This window comes from Erythrolamprus reginae, chromosome 5 (genome assembly GCF_031021105.1).
Source record: "Erythrolamprus reginae isolate rEryReg1 chromosome 5, rEryReg1.hap1, whole genome shotgun sequence".
Classification (NCBI taxonomy): Eukaryota; Metazoa; Chordata; class Lepidosauria; order Squamata; family Dipsadidae; genus Erythrolamprus; species Erythrolamprus reginae.
Genome location: NC_091954.1, coordinates 13728746 through 13749593, shown reverse-complemented (window position 1 = coordinate 13749593; position 20848 = coordinate 13728746). Strand labels below are relative to the sequence as shown.

The 20848-nt window shown below is 43.9% G+C and overlaps 1 protein-coding gene across 10 annotated transcripts in view; it reads right to left on the bottom strand.

The window, feature by feature from the left end:
- Positions 1 to 20848, bottom strand: part of CAMK2G (calcium/calmodulin dependent protein kinase II gamma) — a 323775-nt gene that overhangs the window by 131352 nt on the left and 171575 nt on the right. For all 10 annotated transcript variants that reach the window (XM_070752089.1, XM_070752091.1, XM_070752093.1 and 7 more), the window contains exons 4-5: positions 9971 to 10025; positions 5312 to 5377 (exon numbers count right to left, since the gene is read on the bottom strand). In XM_070752089.1, the coding sequence (XP_070608190.1) occupies positions 5312 to 5377; positions 9971 to 10025 (121 nt within the window). The remainder of the gene's footprint in view (positions 1 to 5311; positions 5378 to 9970; positions 10026 to 20848) is intronic.

The window sequence follows — 20848 nt, the reverse complement described above, 5'->3', positions numbered from 1 at the left end:
AATATACAACTGTAACAGCTGAACACTTAGGAAGACCTTTCAGGCCAAAAAGGATTTAGGGGTAGTGATTTCTGACAGTCTCAAAATGGGTGAGCAGTGTGGTCGGGCAGTAGGAAAAGCAAGTAGGATGCTTGGCTGCATAGCTAGAGGTATAACAAGCAGGAAGAGGGAGATTGTGATCCCCTTATATAGAGCACTGGTGAGACCACATTTGGAATACTGTGTTCAGTTCTGGAGACCTCACCTACAAAAAGATATTGACAAAATTGAACGGGTCCAAAGACGGGCTACAAGAATGGTGGAAGGTCTTAAGCATAAAACGTATCAGGAAAGACTTCATGAACTCAATCTGTATAGTCTGGAGGACAGAAGGAAAAGGGGGGACATGATCGAAACATTTAAATATGTTAAAGGGTTAAATAAGTTTCAGGAGGGAAGTGTTTTTAATAGGAATGTGAACACAAGGACAAGGGGACACAATCTGAAGTTAGTTGGGGGAAAGATCAAAAGCAACATGAGAAAATATTATTTTACTGAAAGAGTAGTAGATCCTTGGAACAAACTTCCAGCAGACGTGGTTGATAAATCCACACTAACTGAATTTAAACATGCCTGGGATAAACATATATCCATCCTAAGATAAAATACCAAAAATAGTACAAGGGCAGACTAGATGGATCATGAGGTCTTTTTCTGCCGTCGGTCTTCTATGTTTCTATGTTATCAGAAGTATATCCAATAAGCTGCTTTAAGGTCCCGGAGAAACAAGGCATAAATGTTATGAATCTTCTTCAACAACAACAACAACAACAACAGTAATAATAATAATAATGATAATAATAATAATAATAATAATAATAATAATAATAATAATAATGATAATGATAATGATAATGATAATAATAATTTATTATACTTGTATGCCGCCCCTCTCCAAAGACTTGGGGCGGCTCACAACAACAATGAAACAATACAGATACAAATCTAATAATTAAAAACTGTAACTAAAACCCATTACCTTAAAAACAATAGATACTACACAATCATAACCACACATAACTTTCAATGGTCAGAGGGGGGATACACTAGTTATCCCATGCCTGGCGACATAGATAGGTTTTGAGGCTCTTGCGGAAGGCGAGGAGGGTGGGGGCAGTTCGAATCTCCGGAGGGAGTTGATTCCAGAGAGCCGGGGCCGCCACAAAGAAGGCTCTTCCCTTAGGCCCTGCCAGACAACATTGTCTGGTCGACGGGACCTGGAGAAGACCAACTATGTGGGACCTAATTGGTCGCTGGGATTTATGCGGCAGAAGGTGGTCCCGTAAGTATTCTGGTCCGATGCCATGTAGGGCTTTGTAGGTGATCACCAACACTTGTGTCTGGAAACTAATTGGCAACCAACGAAGGCCACGGAGTGTTGACGATACATGGGCATATCTGGGAAGACCCATGACTGCTCGCGCGGCTGTATTCTGCACGGCCTGGAGTTTCCGAACAGTCTTCAGAGGTAGCCCCTATGCGTAGTCAATATCAACAACAACAATGCACTTAAATGCAAGTTACAGTCATTTATTACAATTTGCGATGCTGCAATTTCGCTGAGGCTTCCCTCGCTGGGAAACCCCACCTCCGGACTTCTGTTGCCAGCCGAAGCGCCTGTTTTCGCGCTGGTGGGATTCCCCTGCTGGGATTCCCCTGCAGCAATGCAAAATCCGGAGGTGGGGTTTCCCATAGAGGGAATCGTACCAGCGCGAAAACGGGCGCTTCGGCTGGCAACGGAAGTCTGAAGGCGGGGCATCCCAGCGGCGGCAGTGGGTTCGTAAGGTGAAAATAGTTTGGAAGAAGAGGCAAAAAAATCTTAAACCCCGCGTTCGTATCTCGAAAAGTTCGTATGACGAGGGGTTCGTACGACGAGGTATCACTGTATTTTTAATTATTCTCCCTATATTTATATAGTCTGGTCTAGGAATAATTTATTGTGGCAACTATACAAGTATTTTGCCTAAATTGTATGAACAGCTACAGTTTTTAAAAAGTCAAGAAATGGTATTTCGCAGATGTCAGAACTGCCACCAAGGTGAGAAAAGACTGACATTAGAATAATGGCCATAAATAAATTAAAAGAAAATAAAACAGCTGTCTACCATGGAAGTGACGATTTATCTAAACACAATTTATATGAGTAAAATGGTTGAATGCAAAGATATTTTAGATGGATTGGGGAAATTAAAAAGTAGAGAAGAGCTGCAAAAACAGGGCATAGCAATAGATTGGTGGCCATACCTTCAACTCCAATCAAGATATAAAAATGACAGTGAAGAAATTGGAATGGAGACAGAGACACAACAGTTCGATAAACTTTTGACAGGCCCAGAAGAAAAGATGATTACCAAAATATATAGCTATCTAATTACAATTCGACAGGGCCGAAGATATAGCAAAAGGCGGCTATTGGCCCAATCTGGAGACCCTTAAGGAGCGGCCACTTTCTCGGTCAACGGCTGTAACTAGCTGGTGGCCCAAAGAGTGAACTGCCTTTTCAAAAAACGTAATCAAGCCCGCCCGAAAGCTGGCCTAACAAGATATTGGCAAAATGAATTACGGATGAATGAAAGCGAGATGGAAGAAGTAGTAGAAAACATACATAAGATAAAGAATACAAGAATTAGAGAGACTAGAAGGAAAATTTTACATAAATGGTATTTCACGCCAGTAAAACTAGCACACTTCCAGAGGAAAGGGAAAGGAAATTGCTGGCATGGTTGCCAAATAAAAGGAGTTTTTATGCATATGCTCTGGGAATGTGTTGAAGTTCAAAAATTTTGGAAGGAAGTACAGAATGAAATAAATAATATGCTAAACATTAGTTGGATAATTACAAAAGAATTAGCAACACTAGTTAAATATGGGGAATTACGAGAATTTAAAGAAATCAAAACAGCAGCTTTGGAAAGCGCTCAAGCAGTAGTGGTATTAGGGTGGAAGGATAGCAATAAAGGGACAATCCAGAATTGGTACTGGTACAAGGTGGACCACATCCACTATGGAAATAAGATTAAATAAGTTCGATGAAAATAAATTGGAGAAGCTGATGGCACGATGGAATAAGGTGAAAAATTATATCTTAAGTAGAATTTATGACGACAATGTGAAAAATAAATTCCAATCACTTTTTGTATGTAAAGAAATGTAAACCGGAGCTAAGGAAGAAATTGAAACTTATTGCAAATAATTTAACCCCTAAATGGTGGTGGGGTTTTTATTGGTGTTGGGCACATTTTCTTTTAAGTATTTTTTTGTTTGTTGTTAAAATTAATAAAAAATTCAATTATAAAAGCCCGCCCGAAAGCTGTAACCAGCCCAGGGGATCAAGAATCCCTGCGGAGCATGGGCTAGGACAGTGATGGCGAACCTATGGCACGGGTGCCACAGGTAGCACATGGAGCCATATCCGCTGGCACGCGAGCCGTTACCCTAGGTCAGCTCCAAAGGTGCATGTGTGTGCTGGCCAGCTGATTTTTGGCTCGCAGAGGCTCTGGGAGGGTGTTTTTGGCTTCCAGAGAGCCTCCAGAGGGATGGGAGAAGACATTTTCACCCTCCCCCAGCTACAGGGAAGCCTTTGGAGCATGGGGAGGGCGAAACGCGAGCCTACTGGGCCCACCATAAGTTTGGAAAAAGGCAGTTTCCGGTTTCCAGAGGGCCTCCGGGGGGCAGGGGAAGCTACTTTCACCCTCCCCAGGCATTGAATTATGGGTGTGGGCACTCACGCATGCACGAAAGTGCACGCCCACACTTTTTCAGCACCCGAGGGAAAAAAGGTTCGCCATCACTGGGCTAGGCACTCGCTTTCAGCGGCAGGAAAACAGACTGCTCGGCTGTAACCAGCCTGCTGCTGGGACACGTGTTTACGGAGTGCCGTGTGAGTGGGAAAGTGTGGGATGAAGATGTAGAACTATAAAATATTATAAGATGTTCTGGTTAGCTCTGGCCCAGCTCCTGCCCCAAGGACTGTGGATGTGGGGGAGACATCCACATGCTGCAGGCCTGTTTTGCCCCGGGTGGAATCTGCTGATGAAGGCTCCTCTGACCAAGAAGACATGAGTGACAGGGAGGAGGAGAGTGTGGCAGACAGCTCAGAAGGAGATCAATTATATAGCTCCTCCTTGGATTCAGAACAAGAGTTAATGATACAGCCACGCATGCGGAGAGCGATGCATAGGCAGCAACAACTGAGAGATTATTATCAAAGAAAATGAGGCTACCTGTGGTTGGGTGGGGCTGTGGTAATTAGTGCGGCTGCTATAAATAGCAGTCTATGGGTTTGGCCATTGTGGAGGATTATCTGATCGTTCTGTTTCATGACTGCTTTACTGACTTTGACCTTTTATGTGCTGATTTCCCCCCGCTTGGAAACTAAACTAGGGCAAAGTGTGTTTCACTTTGTGAAAGAAGAAGGACTGTGAATTGCCTCACAGCTGCAAGCTAAGTATCACAGAACTGATAAGGGACTTGTACAAATTACCAGTTTGTTTGGAGACCAGTGCTCTTTGCTATACCAAAAGAGGGCTTAGTTTCAGTGAATTTTCATTATAAAGAACATTGTTTTGAATTTTCAAACATGTGTGTGTCTGAAATTTGTACCTGTGAATTTTTGAGGGGAGTCTACCAGAGAGCCCGACAGAACATAAGGTAAATATATAAACTATATAAATACAAAAACAATATAAATAAAAGACTGTAGATCTGCTTAAAGAATTATTGCGATATGTAAAATGTGAAAAACTAATGAAAATAGTATTTTGAAACAAACAAACAAACAATGACCTATAAAGCGCTACATGGCATCGAACCAGAATACCTACGGGACCACCTGCTGACGCACGAATCCCGGGACCCGGAGAAAGAGTTGGCTTTCTCCGGGTCCCGTCGACTAAACAATGTCATCTGGCGGGACCTAGAGGAAGAACCTTCTCTGTAGCGGCCCCGGCCCTCTGGAATCAACTCCCCCTGGAGATTCAAACTGCCCCCACCCTCCTCGCCTTCCACAAGACTCTGAAGACCTATTTATGTCACCAACCATGGGGGGATTAATGCCCCCCCTTCTGATTAGTAAGACTTGAGTATGGCATGATTGTGTAGTATCGATTTGTTTTTTAATGATAGTGGATTTTTAATTTTAGTTTTTAACCGTTAGACTTGTACTATATTGTTATTGTTGTTGCGAGCCGCCCCGAGTCCTCGGAGAGGGGCAGCATACAAATCTAATAAATTATTATTATTAATTATAAACAAATAAACAGCACGGACTTACCTAGCATCAGCTTCGCTGTAGTATTCCCTGGCAACAATATCTTCAAACAGCTCCCCTCCAGTCACTCTGGAATCAAACATAATCCATGAAATTAAAGAAAGTCACACTTTGATGAAGCAGATGTCAAACGCTAACAGTCAAGAGCAAATGGAAAGAGAAGGTTTTAAATAAAGTTTAAAAGGTTTAATTCCAAAGCAAGAGATCATTAAAGACTAATAATCCTCAATCATGTATAATAGACATCCCTATAATCGTTTTCCTACAGCTGTAGCAAGGCCAAGGGCAGTACCTGAATTGTGGAACTGCAGAATGAAATAATGGCAATAAAAGAAAGCTACAGCTTGCAGATTAAACTTCAAATAACTAGAGTTGTACTGCTTCTAATTTAGCCCAAGCATTGCACATTTACTGGAAAGAAACCAATAGAAATCCTGCCTCAGCAGAAGCAATTCTGCTGACTGTACAGTAGTATCTCTAGATACGAGTTGCTTCACATGCGAGTATTCCAAGTTATGAGCCACGAGGGGAGCAAAATTTCTTTTCGAGACCCGAGCTCAAATTCGGGATACAAGCCGAGCGTCCACTAGGTGGCGCAAGAATCCTTGCTTCTGGTTATCTCGGAGGGGAAAAACAAAGTCTAAAGTCATTTGTTGCAGATACGAGTTGTTCGACATACGAGCTCCGTTCTGGAACGAATTAAACTCATATCTAGAGGTACTATTGTACTCTCCTTCTCTAGTTTGCAGGGTCTATCAGGTAATATACCAGGAGCAGGTTCCTTTAACCTTCCTACCAATGCGTTACATGCGCATTGCGATGTTGCATGCAAATGCGCTACCTATGTGCATGCACACATCCCCAAACATGATTTTGCTTCTGCACATGCGCAGAGGGACAATTTTCCTTCTGCGCATGCTCAGAGAGCTGGAAAATCACCAAAAAATTGGGGGGGGGGGAAATGGTGGCGTGCACGGACCGGCAAAGATGGCACCAGAGCCGTGGCGCCAAAATTGCACAATCGGCAAGCCACTATTGGAGCAGTGCACTGGACCACACCAGCAGGAACCCAACTCTGGTTAATAATGTCTGCACACAAGAAAGTAAAAATCTGAAAAAAACCCTTCATTTTTTACAGGTTGGTCTTAACTCTGGCTTAACTAGGAACTCCTGCGAAAAAGACATTTTTCTTGATTGGATTTAAGGCCCTAGTACTGTTTGTTTGCTTAAGTTGAATTACATGCAGATATGGCTACTAAGAATGGGGAAGGGAGGGAGGGAGAGGTGGTATTCAGCCAACTTGGACCGGTTTGGGAGAACCGGGAGTGGCAACCTGCAAACGGAAATGGCCCTGGGTTGGGCCAAGAGGCAAATAAGGCAAATAATACACCAGGGTGATTCGACACAAAAATATGTAACCCTTCCCTGGTGTAGAGCTGAAGGGGATTGGATACTGTAGCCTAGAGGATAATTCTCTGCCTTACAAGGCAAAGGTTGCAGGTTCAAGTCCCAGTGGGTATCGCTAGCTGATGAGGCCAAAAAAGGCCGAAATAGATTTATCCTAGTCTCCCTTAATTTACAAATTCAGCAAAAAAACATGTGACATGTGTGTGTGTGTGTGTGTGTGTGTGTGTGTGTGTATATGTCAAATGTTTTTTTAGCTGGAATTTTAAAATTAAGGGAGACTAGGATGGTCCCATTTCGGCCTTGTTCTGGCCTCATCAGCTAGCCACACCCTTCCTTACTGGGATTTGATCCGGTGGACTCTGCCTTGTAAGGCAGAGAATTAGCAGTTGAGCTATCAGATCAGATCCCTTCCAGCTCTGTACCAGGGAGGGGCTATATGTTTTTGGGGGTTTTTTATGTCGGATCACCCTGGTATATTGAAGGAACATCACAGCTCCTTTTTGCCTGTAGGCCCAACCCAGGACCATTTCAAGGCAGTTAATTTATTTATAGCCGACAACTATATTCTGTATGTGTCAAATGTTTTTTTAGCTGGAATTTTAAAATTAAGGGAGACTAAGATGGTCCCATTTCGGCCTTGTTCTGGCCTCATCAGCTAGCCACACCCTTCCTTACTGGGATTTGATCCGGTGGACTCTGCCTTGTAAGGCAGAGAATTAGCAGTGATCTAACTGCTAGTTCTCTGCTTTACAAGGCAGAGTTCACCAGATCGAATCCCAGTAAAAGGAAAGGGTGTGGCTAGCTGATGAGGCCAGAACAAGGCCGAAATGGGACCATCCTAGTCTCCCTTAATTTTAAAATTCCAGCTAAAAACATTTAACACACACACACACACACACACACACACACATATATATATATGTCACATGTTTTTTTGCTGAATTTGAAAATTAAGAGAAACTAGGATAGATATACAGTGATCCCTCGAGTTTCGCGATCTCGATGTTCGCTAAACGCTATATCGCGAGTTTTCAACCCGGAAGTAAACTCCACCATCTGCGCATGCGTGCCCTTCCACGCATGCGTAGATGGTGGAGTTTCCCCGCCGGGCAGAGGCTTCCCTGGGTCTTCCCCCTCTTGCCCCGGTAAGGCGCGAGCAACGGCGTGGGCGGGTGGGCGGCACACGCGCGGGGAAACCCCAGGGCCGCTTCTCAGCTGAGAAGCGGCCCCAGCAACAGCGCGGGGGGTGGGCAGCACGCGCGCGCGCGGAGGAAACCCCAGGGCCGCTTCTCAGCTGAGAAGCGGCCCCAGCAACAGCGCGGGGGGTGGGCAGCACGCGCGCGCGCGGAGGAAACCCCAGGGCTGCTTCTCAGCTGAGAAGCGGCCCCAGCAACAGCGCGGGGGGTGGGCAGCACGCGCGCGCGCGGAGGAAACCCCAGGGCCGCTTCTCAGCTGAGAAGCGGCCCCAGCAACAGCGCGGGGGGTGGGCAGCACGCGCGCGCGCGGAGGAAACCCCAGGGCCGCTTCTCAGCTGAGAAGCGGCCCCAGCAACAGCGCGGGGGGTGGGCAGCACGCGCGCGCGCGGAGGAAACCCCAGGGCCGCTTCTCAGCTGAGAAGTGGCCCCAGCAACAGCGCGGGGGGTGGGCAGCACGCGCGCGCGCGGAGGAAACCCCAGGGCTGCTTCTCAGCTGAGAAGCGGCCCCAGCAACAGCGCGGGGGGTGGGCAGCACGCGCGCGCGCGGAGGAAACCCCAGGGCCGCTTCTCAGCTGAGAAGCGGCCCCAGCAACAGCGCGGGGGGTGGGCAGCACGCGCGCGCGCGGAGGAAACCCCAGGGCCGCTTCTCAGCTGAGAAGCGGCCCCAGCAACAGCGCGGGGGGCGGGCGGCACGCGCGCGGACAAGCAGCAGCAGCGAGGCGGCGGGGAAACCCAATCTTCGGCTCCTCGCTGCTGCTGTGGAAATAAAAACACCATCTGCGCATGCGCAGATGGTGTTTTTACTTCCGCACCGCTACTTCGCGACAAATCGATCATCGCGAGGGGTCCTGGAACGGAACCCTCGCGATGATCGAGGGATCACTGTATATGCTGTAGCCCAGAGGGTAAGGCCACTGCCTTACAAGGCAGAGCCCCAGGTTCAAATTCCAGTATGGGTATGGCTACCTGATGAAGGCAAACAATCCTGAAAGAGATCTATAGTAGTCTCCCTTCCTTTTCATTATCCGCAAAAATATGTTACACTTATAGATTACAGCTGTCGACTATAAAAAGCTTATCTGTCTTGGAATATGGCCCCAGATGGGGCCGAGAGGCAAAAAGCAAGAGCCGGGGTGGCGCAGCAAGTAGAGTGCTGTACTGCAGGCCACTGAAGCTGACTGTAGATCTGTAGGTCAGAGGTTCAAATCTCATCACCGGCTGAAGGTTGACTCAGCCTTCCATCCTTCCGAGGTGGGTAAAATGAGGACACGGATTGTTGGGAGTAATATGCTGGCTCTGTTAAGAAATGCTATTGCTAACATGTTGTAAGCCGCCCTGAGTCTAAGGAGAAGGGTGGTATAAAAATTAGATAGATATAGATAGATAGATAGGTAGGTAGGTAGGTATAGATAGGTAGGTAGGTAGGTATAGATAGATAGATAGGGATAGATAGATAGATAGGGATAGATAGATAGATAGATAGATAGATAGATAGATAGATAGATAGGTAGGTAGATAGATAGATAGGTATAGATAGATAGATAGATAGATAGATAGATAGATAGATAGGTATAGATAGGTAGGTAGGTAGGTATAGATAGGTAGATAGATAGATAGATAGATAGATAGATAGGTATAAATAGATAGGTATAGATAGGTAGGTAGGTAGGTAGGTAGGTAGGAAGCTGTGATGCTTCTATATACCAGGGTGACTCAACAAAAAGTCACACATAATCCTTCCCTGGTACAAGCTGATACAGGAGATGGTAGAGCCCCAGGTTCAAATCATAGTAAGGGTGTGGCTACCCGATGAAGGCAAATAAGCCTGAAATAGATCTACACTAGTCTCCCTTCCTTTTCCTTATCAGCAAAAATATGTTACACCTACATATATATAAAGCATATTTTTTTGCTGATAATGAAATATGGTGACAATGAAATATATATATATATATAGGGAAATTATGGGAAGCCCACCTCTGAAGGGAGGGGGGGAATGCTTGCAAGCCTTACATACTTTTCAATGATCAAAGATCAAAACCAAATAAAGCAGACTTACAGATCAAACACAAGGTAATGGAAACCTTCTTCGGAAATACTCTCGTGGAGCCGCACTGCAAAGAAAGACAAGGAAAGAGGCAACGTTTACACTTTTCAGAGGTATGTTCAACTTTTAACAGGAAAAAAACTTGCAGCACCTTTAACTAATATTTTCCCTTCTTTTGGAACTACAGTGATGCCTCATCTTACAAACTTATCAAGATACAAACCCGGGGTTTAAGATTTTTTTGCCTCTTCTTACAAACTATTTTCACTTTACAAACCCACTACCGCCGCTGGGATGCCCCGTCTCCAGACCTCCGTTGCCAGCGAAGCACCCGTTTTTGCACTGCTGGGATTCCCCTGAGGCTCCCCTCCATGGGAAACCCCACCTCTGGACTTCCGTGTTTTGTGATGCTGCAGGGAAATCCCAGCAGTGCAAAAACTGGCGCTTCGTTGGCAACGGAAGTCTGGAGGTGGGGTTTCCCAGCGAGGGGAGCCTCAGTGAAATCGCAGCATCGCAAAAACACAGAGGTCCGGAGGTGGGGTTTTGAGGACTTAGGTGTTTTTGCGATGCTGCGATTTCACTAATGCTCCCTTCACTGGGAAACCCCACCTCTGGACTTCCATTGCCAGCAAAGCGCTTGTTTTTGCGATGGTGGGATTCCCCTGCTGGGATTCCCCTGCTGCATCGCAAAAACACAGAAGTCCGGAGGTGGGGTTTCCCATGGAGGGGAGCCTCAGGGTAATCCTAGCAGTGCAAAAGCGGGCGTTTGGCTGGCAAAAGGGGTGAATTTTGGGCTTGCACGCATTAATTGCTTTTCCATTGATTCCTATGGGAAACATTGTTTCATCTTACAAACTTTTCACCTTAAGAGCCTCGTCCCGGAACCAATTAAGTTTGTAAGACAAGGTATCACTGTAATTGCTTTTCGAAATTCCCATCCTTAACGTTGTAGCTGAAATATTATTAAAATATTCGTTGTGACGAAATAAGCAATGGAGCAACGTTGCCTTGCGGCTGGAGAGGCAACCTGGAGTGTTCAATATAGATCAATATGGACTGAACTGAGTTGGGGCATCCTCATTCAGACCTAAGGAGCAAGTAAACTGGAATTAAGAATAAGAAGGTCAATCATGGAGAGTGAGATGAGAACTGGGTGCAGCCTCTTCTTTCGTTGCTTGCTGCCGTTTTCCCAAAGTCAAAGCTGCTATTTCACTCAGCACCACTTCCTTATTACAAACAGCACTGCTACGGGCAATTTAGATCAGGAAAAAGTACTGTAGATTTAAAAGAATTTACGTTTCACCTCCTTAATACTACAGCTCTTATTTATTCAAAGACACAGACAAACACTCAATCCTTCATGCTTACTTTCTTTTTAAACGGTAAAATATAAAAAGCTACAACACCATCAAAATAAGTACTGTACAGTGGTACCTCTACCTAAGAACGCCTCTACTTAAGAACTTTTCTACATAAGAACCGGGTGTTCAAGATTTTTTTGCCTCTTCTCAAGAACCATTTTCTACTTAAGAGCCCAAGCCCGGAAAAATTGCCAAGATGTTCCCTAATATGTCCCCAAACTGTTGGAAATGTAAACGAGAAATAGGTTCCTATTATCACCAGTGGTGGACTTGCCATAAAGCTAAATCATATTGGAATAAAATAGAAAAGTGGATAAAAGAAATTACCCTACAGGAGATAAAGAAAACTCCAGAATTTTTTTTATTAGGTAGGTATAACAAACCAAAAATATAAAAAAGACATTTTTTATTTAATAACTCACATCTGGGCAGCGGCTAGGATAGTATATGCACAAAATTGGAAAGGAGAAGACATCCCTACGGAGGATGATGTAATAAGGAAAATTATAGAATGTGCTGAAATGGATATAATGACAAGGCGGTTAAATAATCAAGAAGAATCTGACTTTTATAATATTTGGGAAAAGATTTATCTATGGTTAAATAAAAAAACACTAAATGACTTGAACACAAAGTAAAATGTATAAAAACTGCTTATCCTTCTATAACTATTATTATTGATGGTTGAATGATATAAAAACAAAAAAAAATTCTTTTCATTCTAACTATTGTATTGATTTTGCAAATTTTAGCGTATTCCTTTTCTGTATTAGAAAGACTTCTACTCTGAGTGGGGCAATAGTAGCCCCTGTATATGTTAAATGTATGTCTGTCTTTTCTGTTCTTTATGATAATTAATAAAAATGAAAAGACTGACTGCTCAAGATTTCTAAGTTGATTTCATTATTTTTTTTCCAAATAACCAAAAAGATATTTTTGGAATATAAATATTTAATAGGGAGTTTTGGGGTTGGTTGCAGCCAGTCAGATACAACAAAACCTTGGAAAACAGAAGGGATTAACAGGATTAGAATATTTACATGCAGTGAGAAATATATTGGAAAGCCACAACAATGGAAAAATGATGACATCTACGAGGATTATCCGGAAAGTAAGTTTACAAGGCATGTAGCTCTTGCGAGGAATGTTCGCAGCTTCCTGTAACTATTGTGTAATGGGAAGCCAGCGGAAGCAAACGAGCAATGCCAGGGGTCAGTAGATCATCGACTGGCATTGTGGTGATGGTTAGACATGAGCGTCCTCATTCCGCTTCCTTCCAAGTGTGAAGTGTGCGCTGTAATACGCTACCTGAATGCTAAGGGCATGAACGCTGCTGCGATGGGTGACCAAGATGCTTATTAAAGGGCACAAAATCAACAGTCAGTGCCACCCGAGAATTTCTTGACCGTTTCGAGATTGAAGGCGAGGCTTTCCTCAACTGTATACCGTGTTTCCCCAAAAATAAGACACTGTCTTATATTAATTTTTGCTCCAATAGTTGTGCTACGTCTTATTTTCGGGGGGTGCCTTATATTTCTCAAATAAGACAAATTCACAGGCAGAAAAGCTAACACCTCCAAAGAAAGTGTACTGTACGGTACACTGATTACGGTACGGTACCTGTCAGTATGGCAACAACACACAAACGACTGCACTTATATGGTACAACAGTATACTCCCGCTATTGCAGCTTCCGGCCACCAGAGGAACTACAGTCTACGCACTGTAGTGGAGACTGTAATGGCGGTGAGACAGCAGCAGACTGTGTCTGCTGTACTGGACGGTATAGAGCGATGGAAGGGGCCAGCAGGGGACGCCACATTATTACGGTACCACTATGAACAGCTTTGAATGGTGCCGTATGTTTTTCCACCGTACCGTGTGTAAACTTGACTACGCCTAATTTTTTGGGGGTGCCTTATATTAGCAAATTCTGCAAAACCTCTGACATGCCTTACTTTCGGGGTACATCTTATTTTCGGGGAAACAGGGTAGTGACAGGAGATGAAACTTTCCCATAGAAAAAGAAAATATAGAGAGCCACAAAACCTGGACAGGCATGGCTGGTGGTGTGTTCATGTGATTCGGTGGCAGTAAGCGACATTGAGATGGTCATGCCCACCTGGATTTTGTGGCTCCCAGTGTTTTGTTTTCTCTGGGAAATGGGTCCAAATGGCTCTTTGAGTGTTTAAGGTTGCCAACCTCTGCTTTAATTATTATTATTTATTATTATCATTTATTGGATTTGTATGCCGCCCCTCTCCGCAGACTCGGGGCGGCTAACAACAATGATAAAACCAGCATGTAGAAATCCAATTAATAAAACAACTAAAAACCCTTATAATAAAACCAAACATACACACAAACATACCATGCATAACTTGTAATGGCCTAGGGGGAAGGAATATCTTAACTCCCCCATGCCTGGCGGCATAAATGAGTCTTGAGTAGTTTACGAAAGACAGGGAGGGTGGGGGCAGTTCTAATCTCCGGGGGGAGTTGGTTCCAGAGGGCCAGGGCTGCCACAGAGAAGGCTCTTCCCCTGGGGCCCGCCAAACGACATTGTTTAGTCGACGGGACCCGGAGAAGGCCAACTCTGTGGGACCTTATCGGTCGCTGGGATTCGTGCGGTAGCAGGCGGTTCTGGAGGTAATCTGGTCCCATGCCATGTAGGGCTTTAAAGGTCATGACCAACACTTTGAATTGTGACTGGAAACTGATCGGCAGCCAATGCAAGCCATGGAGTGTTGAAGAAACGTGGGTGAATCTTGGAAGCCCCATGACGGCTCTTGCGGCTACGTTCTGCATGATCTGAAGTTTCCGAACAAATGGAATTAACCAAATGGAACTGAAGGCCTTTCCTTCCTAAAGGATCAGATTGGCCCAAGTTTGACACTACTGGATTGTCCTGAAGAGGCCATATAGAGAACTCTTTTTATTCTGTCCAAAGATATTAATATCAAGAGAGAGACAGCTACTCCTATTTTTAAACAGCGATCTAAGGAAATTTACTGAAGCAAACAGGCAAAATTATGTAAAAATGAATTGTATCTTCATTACCCGTGGCTCTTTATATTAGCAATATGAAGCTAAACGTAATTAATTTTATAGGAAATTTTCCAGACTGTGACTCTTATTCACTGTCTAGATATCCCTTCCAGTTTAATATATGAAAATTATTCAACCTAATATACAAATGTCTATTTGTAATGCTTGGAAGCGTATTTGCATAATGTTTAACTTGGAACAAATATAAAATGCATCCATTTTCTTCCCTTATTTGGTAATATAATTGATCCAGATGGAGACCACATAATGAATGGGGTGTCACCATGGCATTATACGGCCAAGTTGGCTTGTTGGCAAGATTGCTAAAAACAAACAAGGCCAACTGAGGCTGGAAAGAGCAGAGGATACACACTTCCTAGCAATGCAGTTCCCAGTCACCTTCACTGTGTTCAAATGGGAGACACAGGGAAAAAATGAAAAAAAAAGAAACATTACATATCCTAAAATATCTTTGCCAAATCAATATCTCAGGGACCGCCTTCTGCTGCACGAATCCCAGCGACCAGTTAGGTCCCACAGAGTGGATCTTCTCCGGGTCCCGTCAACTAAAGAATGTCGCTTGGCGGGACCCAGGGGAAGAGCCTTCTCTGTGGTGGCCCCGGCCCTCTGGAACCAACTCCCCCCCCCCAAAATTAGAATTGCCCCCACCCTCCTTGCCTTTCGTAAGCTGCTTAAAACCCACCTCTGCCGTCAGGCATGGGGGAATTGAGACCCTCTTCTCCCTAGGCCTTTACAATTCTATGCATGGTATGTATGTATGTTTTGGGGTTTTTTTTATATTAATGGGCTTTTAATTATTTCTAACATCAGACTACTATTGTACACTGCTTTATTGCTGTTAGCCGCCCCGAGTCTCCGGAAAGGGGCGGCATACAAATCCAATAAATAAATAAATAAATTTCAAAGTTGGTTCTGCTCATGAAAAAATATCTTTGAATCACGTAACACCACAGACTAACTACACAACACGTTTCAGATAACCAGGGTATGAGTCTATACTGTTTCCATGATCTTTGTAGCCAAAATCAAAACTCAAATGGAATTCATATAGCTTTTTTACTTATTTTTTTTAATATGTGTGAGCACAGCCGATAAATAATGCCAATTATTAGGTACATGTCAAAAACTCAGTTGATTCAAATGGATTGTTATTGTTGTTGTTATTATTATTGTTGTTGTTGTGGTTGTTGTTGTTGTTGTTGTTGTTATTATTATTATTATTATTATTATTATTATTATTATTATTATTATTATTATTATTATGAGCCGGGGTGGCGCAGCAGGTTGCTGTACTGCAGGCCACTGAAGCTGACTGTAGATCTGAAGGTCAGCAGTTCAAATCTCATCACCGGCTCAAGGCTGACTCACCCTTCCATCCTTTCGAGGTGGGTAAAATGAGGACCTGGATTGTTGGGGCAATAGCCTAGCTCTGTTAAAAAGGGCTATTGCTAACATGTTGTAAGCCGCCCTGAGTCTAAGGAGAAGGGCAGCATAAAAAACAAACAAACAAACAAACAAATAAATTATTATTATTATTATAAAAATCAAATAAATAAATAAATAAATAAGATTATTATTATTATTAATTAGATTTGTATGCCGCCTTTCTCCGAAAACTCGGGGCGGCTCACAGAATATATATAGAAACAAAGCGTACAAAACAAATCTAATACAGTGATCCCTCAAGTATCGCGAGGGTTACGTTCCAAGACCCCTCGCGATACTCGATTTTTCGCAATGTAGTGGTGCGGAAGTAAAAACACCATCTGCGCATGCGCACCCCTTTTTCCATGGCCGCGCATGGGCAGATGGTGTTTTTACTTCCGCACCTGGGAAGACCCAGGGAAGGTTCCTTCCGCCGCCCAACAGCTGAGGAGCCGCCTGCCTGCCCGCCTGCCCGCCGCTTTTCCGCCCGCCGCTTGTCCGCCTGCCGCTTGTCCGCCGCTTTTCCGCCCGCCGCTTTTCCGCCGCTCGGTGCACGATCGGGGTTTCCCCTTTGCGTGGGCGGCGGGGAATTCTGGGAGTTGAAGACCCAGGGAAGGTTCCTTCGGCCGCCCAGCAGCTGATCTGCTCGGCAGCGCAGTAGCAGCGAGGAGCCGAAGATGGGGTTTCCCCGTTGCCCACGCAAAGGGGAAACCCCATCTTCGGCTCCTCACTGCTACTGCACTGCCGAGCAGATCAGCTGCTGGGCAGCCGAAGGAACCTTCCCTGGGTGCCGCCCGCCGCTCGAGAGCAAGAGGGGGAGAGATAGAGAAAGAGAGAGAAGGAAAGAAAGAGATGAGAGAGGGAGGAAGAGAGTGTGAGAGAGGAAGAAGCAAAATAGAGAAAGAGAGAGAGAAAGAAAGATGAGAAAGAAAGGAAGGGAGTGACGTCATCGGGTGGAAAAATCGCGATATAGCGTTTCGCAAAGATCGAGATCGCGAAACTCGAGGGATCACTATACATTAAAAAACTACAGCTAAAAACCCTATATATTACTCAATCAGACCATCCAATCACACCAGGAGTACCTGTTACTTATCCGGTAAATCAACAGCATATAATCCACAATGTCCGGATCAAACAAGAACCAGACATTTCTGATACTGTTCAAGTACTTGCAAAGATGGCTGAGTGATTATCCCCCCCCCTTCTTACCCTTTAAAAGCATGAGTCTCGAACCTTGGCAACTTTAAGACTTGTGGACTTCAATTCCCAGAATTCCTCAGCCAGAATGCTGGAGAATTCTGGGAGCTGAAGTCCACAAGTCTTAAAGTTGACAAGGTTGGAGACTCATGCTTTAAAGAATATTTGGAATCCTGTGTTCAGTTCTGGAGACCTCACCTACAAAAAGATATTGGTAAAATTGAACGGGTCCAAAGATGGGCTGCAAAAATGGTGGAGGGTCTTAAGCATAAAACTTATCGGGAAAGACTTCATGAACTCAATCTATATAGTCTGAAGGAGAGAAGGGAAAGGGGGCACAAGATCTAAACATTTAAATATGTTAAAGGGTTAAATAAAGTTCAGGAGGGAAGTGTTTTTAATAGGAAAGTGAACAGAGGAACAAGGGGCAACAATCTGAAGTTAGTTGGGGGAAAGATCAGAAGCAACGTGAGAAAATATTATTTTACTGAAAGAGTAGTAGATGCTTGGAACAAACTTCCAGCAGACTGCTAAATTCACAGTAACTGAATTTAAACATTCCTGGGATAAACATATATATATCCTAAGATAAAATACAGGAAATAGTATAAGGGCAGACTAGATGGACCATGTGTTTTTTTTCTGCCATTAATCTTCTATGTTTCTATTTTTTAAGAAAAAGTTAAAAAACAAAAAAAAACAGGTGGTCCTGTCAAAATCAGTTGCCGGATTGGCTGAACGGAAGGGGCACCTCATTCTTGCCCCATTTCTTCCCAGAAGTAAGTGGGGCTGTGATGAGGCTGTAAAAATCAGGATCACTACATGGGGCTACCTTTAAAAAGTGTTCGGAAACTTCAGATCGTGCAGAATGCAGCTGCGAGAGCAGTCATGGGCTTCCCCAGGTATGCCCATGTCACACCAACACTCCGCAGTCTGCATTGGTTGCTGATCAGTTTCCGGTCACAATTCAAAGTGTTGGTTATGACCTATAAAGTCCTTCATGGCATCGGACCAGACTATCTCCGAGACCGTCTTCTGCTGCACGAATCCCAGCGACCGAGTGGGCCTTCTCCGGGTCCCGTCAACTAAACAATGTCGGTTGGCGGGCCCCAGGGGAAGAGCCTTCTCTGTGGCGGCCCCGACTCTCTGGAACCAGCTCCCCCCAGAGATTAGAACTGCCCCTACCCTCCTTGGGCCTTTCGTAAACTCCTTAAAACCCACCTTTGTCGTCAGGCATGGGGGAACTGAGATATCTCCCCCGGGCCTATATAATTTATGTATGGTATGTTTGTAGGTATGTCTGCTTAAAAATGGGGTTTTTTAACTATTTTAATTTTAAATTGTAAATTATTAGATTTGTCATGAACTGTTTTATTGTGTTGTGAGCCGCCCCGAGTCTACGGAAAGGGGCGGCATACAAATCCAATCAATCAATCAATCAATCAATCAATCAATCAATCAATCAATCAATCAATCAGCAAGCGGTGATTCCTAGGGCAGCTCAGGGGCTGTTTTTGATTTCTTCTCTGTGTCCAATAGCAGGAAGAGAAGACTTGCCCTTCTGCTCCTATCAGAATGGCTGGGGAACCCGTTAGTTAACCCCAGACCCCCTTGGCTATTTAGGGCTAAAATCTCAGTTCTACTAATCCCAGCATTAATTGGCTTGTAGCATTTGCAGAGCTAAACCCACCATGAGCTTTCCACGTCCAGCTAATTAACAAAACTGAAGCCAAGCTTTTTAATCCTTTTCAAGCTCCACCAATTAAAATTCAACTTTCTAAACTCCCATTCATGAAAGCCATTGACCTCCCTGTTGCTGTAGCAATGGTCCAGGGTAACTCTCACCACCACCAACCTCTGAGAGTAAAAAGCCTCTGTTGCCACCCGAGACGTGGGAGGATTTTAAAGTACTGAGATTGGCAAATGATGGACACCTCTGAAGCACTGCTGAAAACAAAGACCTTTACACAGTAATGCCAAGCAACAATAAAGCCCATAATATTCTCGAAGTCTTCTTCAGTGAATGATGGTAATAGTCATGTAATCAACACAGTATCAACAGTGGAGACCTTCAAATTTCTAGGTTCTATCATAGCTCAAGACCTAAAATGGTCACCTAACATCAAAAACATCATCAAAAAAGCACAACAAAGAATGTTCTTTCTGCGCCAGCTCAGGAAGCTCAAACTGACCAAGGAGCTGCTGATTCAGTTCTACAGAGGAATCATTGAGTCTGTCATCTGCATCTCTATAACTGTCTGGTTTGGTTCTGCAACCCAACAAGACCGACACAGACTTCAGAGGAGAATCAGAACTGCCTTCCATCTTCGGAGAGGGGCGGCGGCATACAAATCTAATAAATAATAATAATAATAAAAGGGTCAGATTTTTCTCTAGCCGCTAATTCCAGAAATTCCAGAAAGACTGGACTTTTAATTAAACATTTGTCTTAGAAAGCATAAGGTGTAATGCAAATAATTCTTCAGAAAGAATATGCTCCAATATGTAGCTATGTTTCATCTAGATTACCCTAGTGACATATAGATGGTAAATTAACAAGCACGTTAAAAAATTTCTTAACCTCTGCATCCCAGCCAAGGAATAGGAGCGATGTCAAGTTTAGAGCTTCTTGTAAACCAATACAAATGTAGACAATCCTTAGATGGCAGCAGAGAACTACAGAAAACAAAAACTCTTTCCTGGCATCTATGGGTCGTCAATATTGTTGAATTCCAGAACAAACTTCATGTCATGGAGACGAAACACAAAAGGTATCAGGAAAGACTTCATGAACTCAATCTGTATAGTCTGGAGGACAGAAGGAAAAGGGGGGACATGATCGAAACATTTAAATATGTTAAAGGGTTAAATAAGGTCCAGGAGGGAAGTGTGTTTAATAGGAAAGTGAACACAAGAACAAGGGGACACAATCTGAAGTTAGTTGGGGGAAAGATCAAAAGCAACGTGAGAAAATATTATTTTACTGAAAGAGTAGTAGATCCTTGGAACAAACTTCCAGCAGACGTGGTGGATAAATCCACAGTAACTGAATTTAAACATGCCTGGGATAAACATATATCCATCCTAAGATAGAATACAGAAAATAGTATAAGGACAGACTAGATGGACCATGAGGTCTTTTTCTGCCGTCAGACTTCTATGTTTCTACGCCTTTGAAGGAAAAGACCTGCTTAAGAAAAGCAAACGTGTTATGCATCAACTTCTGAAAACTCCAATAAATTATTGGATGTTTTTAGCTAAGGAAAATGAATGGCCAATTTTTGCCAACTGTGGCTGGCATTCGTCAAGCTAAGCACCGTTTTCAACAATAACTTTCCCTCTGTGCCTGAAAAGAAATGTTTTCTCTATCAGTGTGTGCTACGTGTTCAAACCTATGCCAGCGAAACATGGGATACTAACCTCACAACTGATAAAGCTATAAGTGGCACACAAAGAGTCACGGAGAGATAAAATGAAATGGGCTGGTCACATGGCAAGAATTGATGGCAAGTGGACTAAAGGAGTCATAGAATGGATTCCACTTGTTAAAAAGCATCCACAAAAAAGGTCTAAAACAAGATGGATCGACAGCCCAACAGAAAGCTCAAAACTATATTGGTTGCCTCTTCTTAAGAATCATTTTCTACTTACAAACCTGAGCTTCTGAAATTGAGGAGAATGCAGAGATATGTAACCAGAAAAGGCAGGGAGAAGCCTCCATGGGGCCTCTCTAGGAATGTCCTGGGAGGAAACCGGGCCGGAAAAGGCAGGGAGAAGCCTCCGTGGGGCCTCTCTAGGAATCTCCTGGGAGGAAACAGGGCCTCCACCCTCCCTG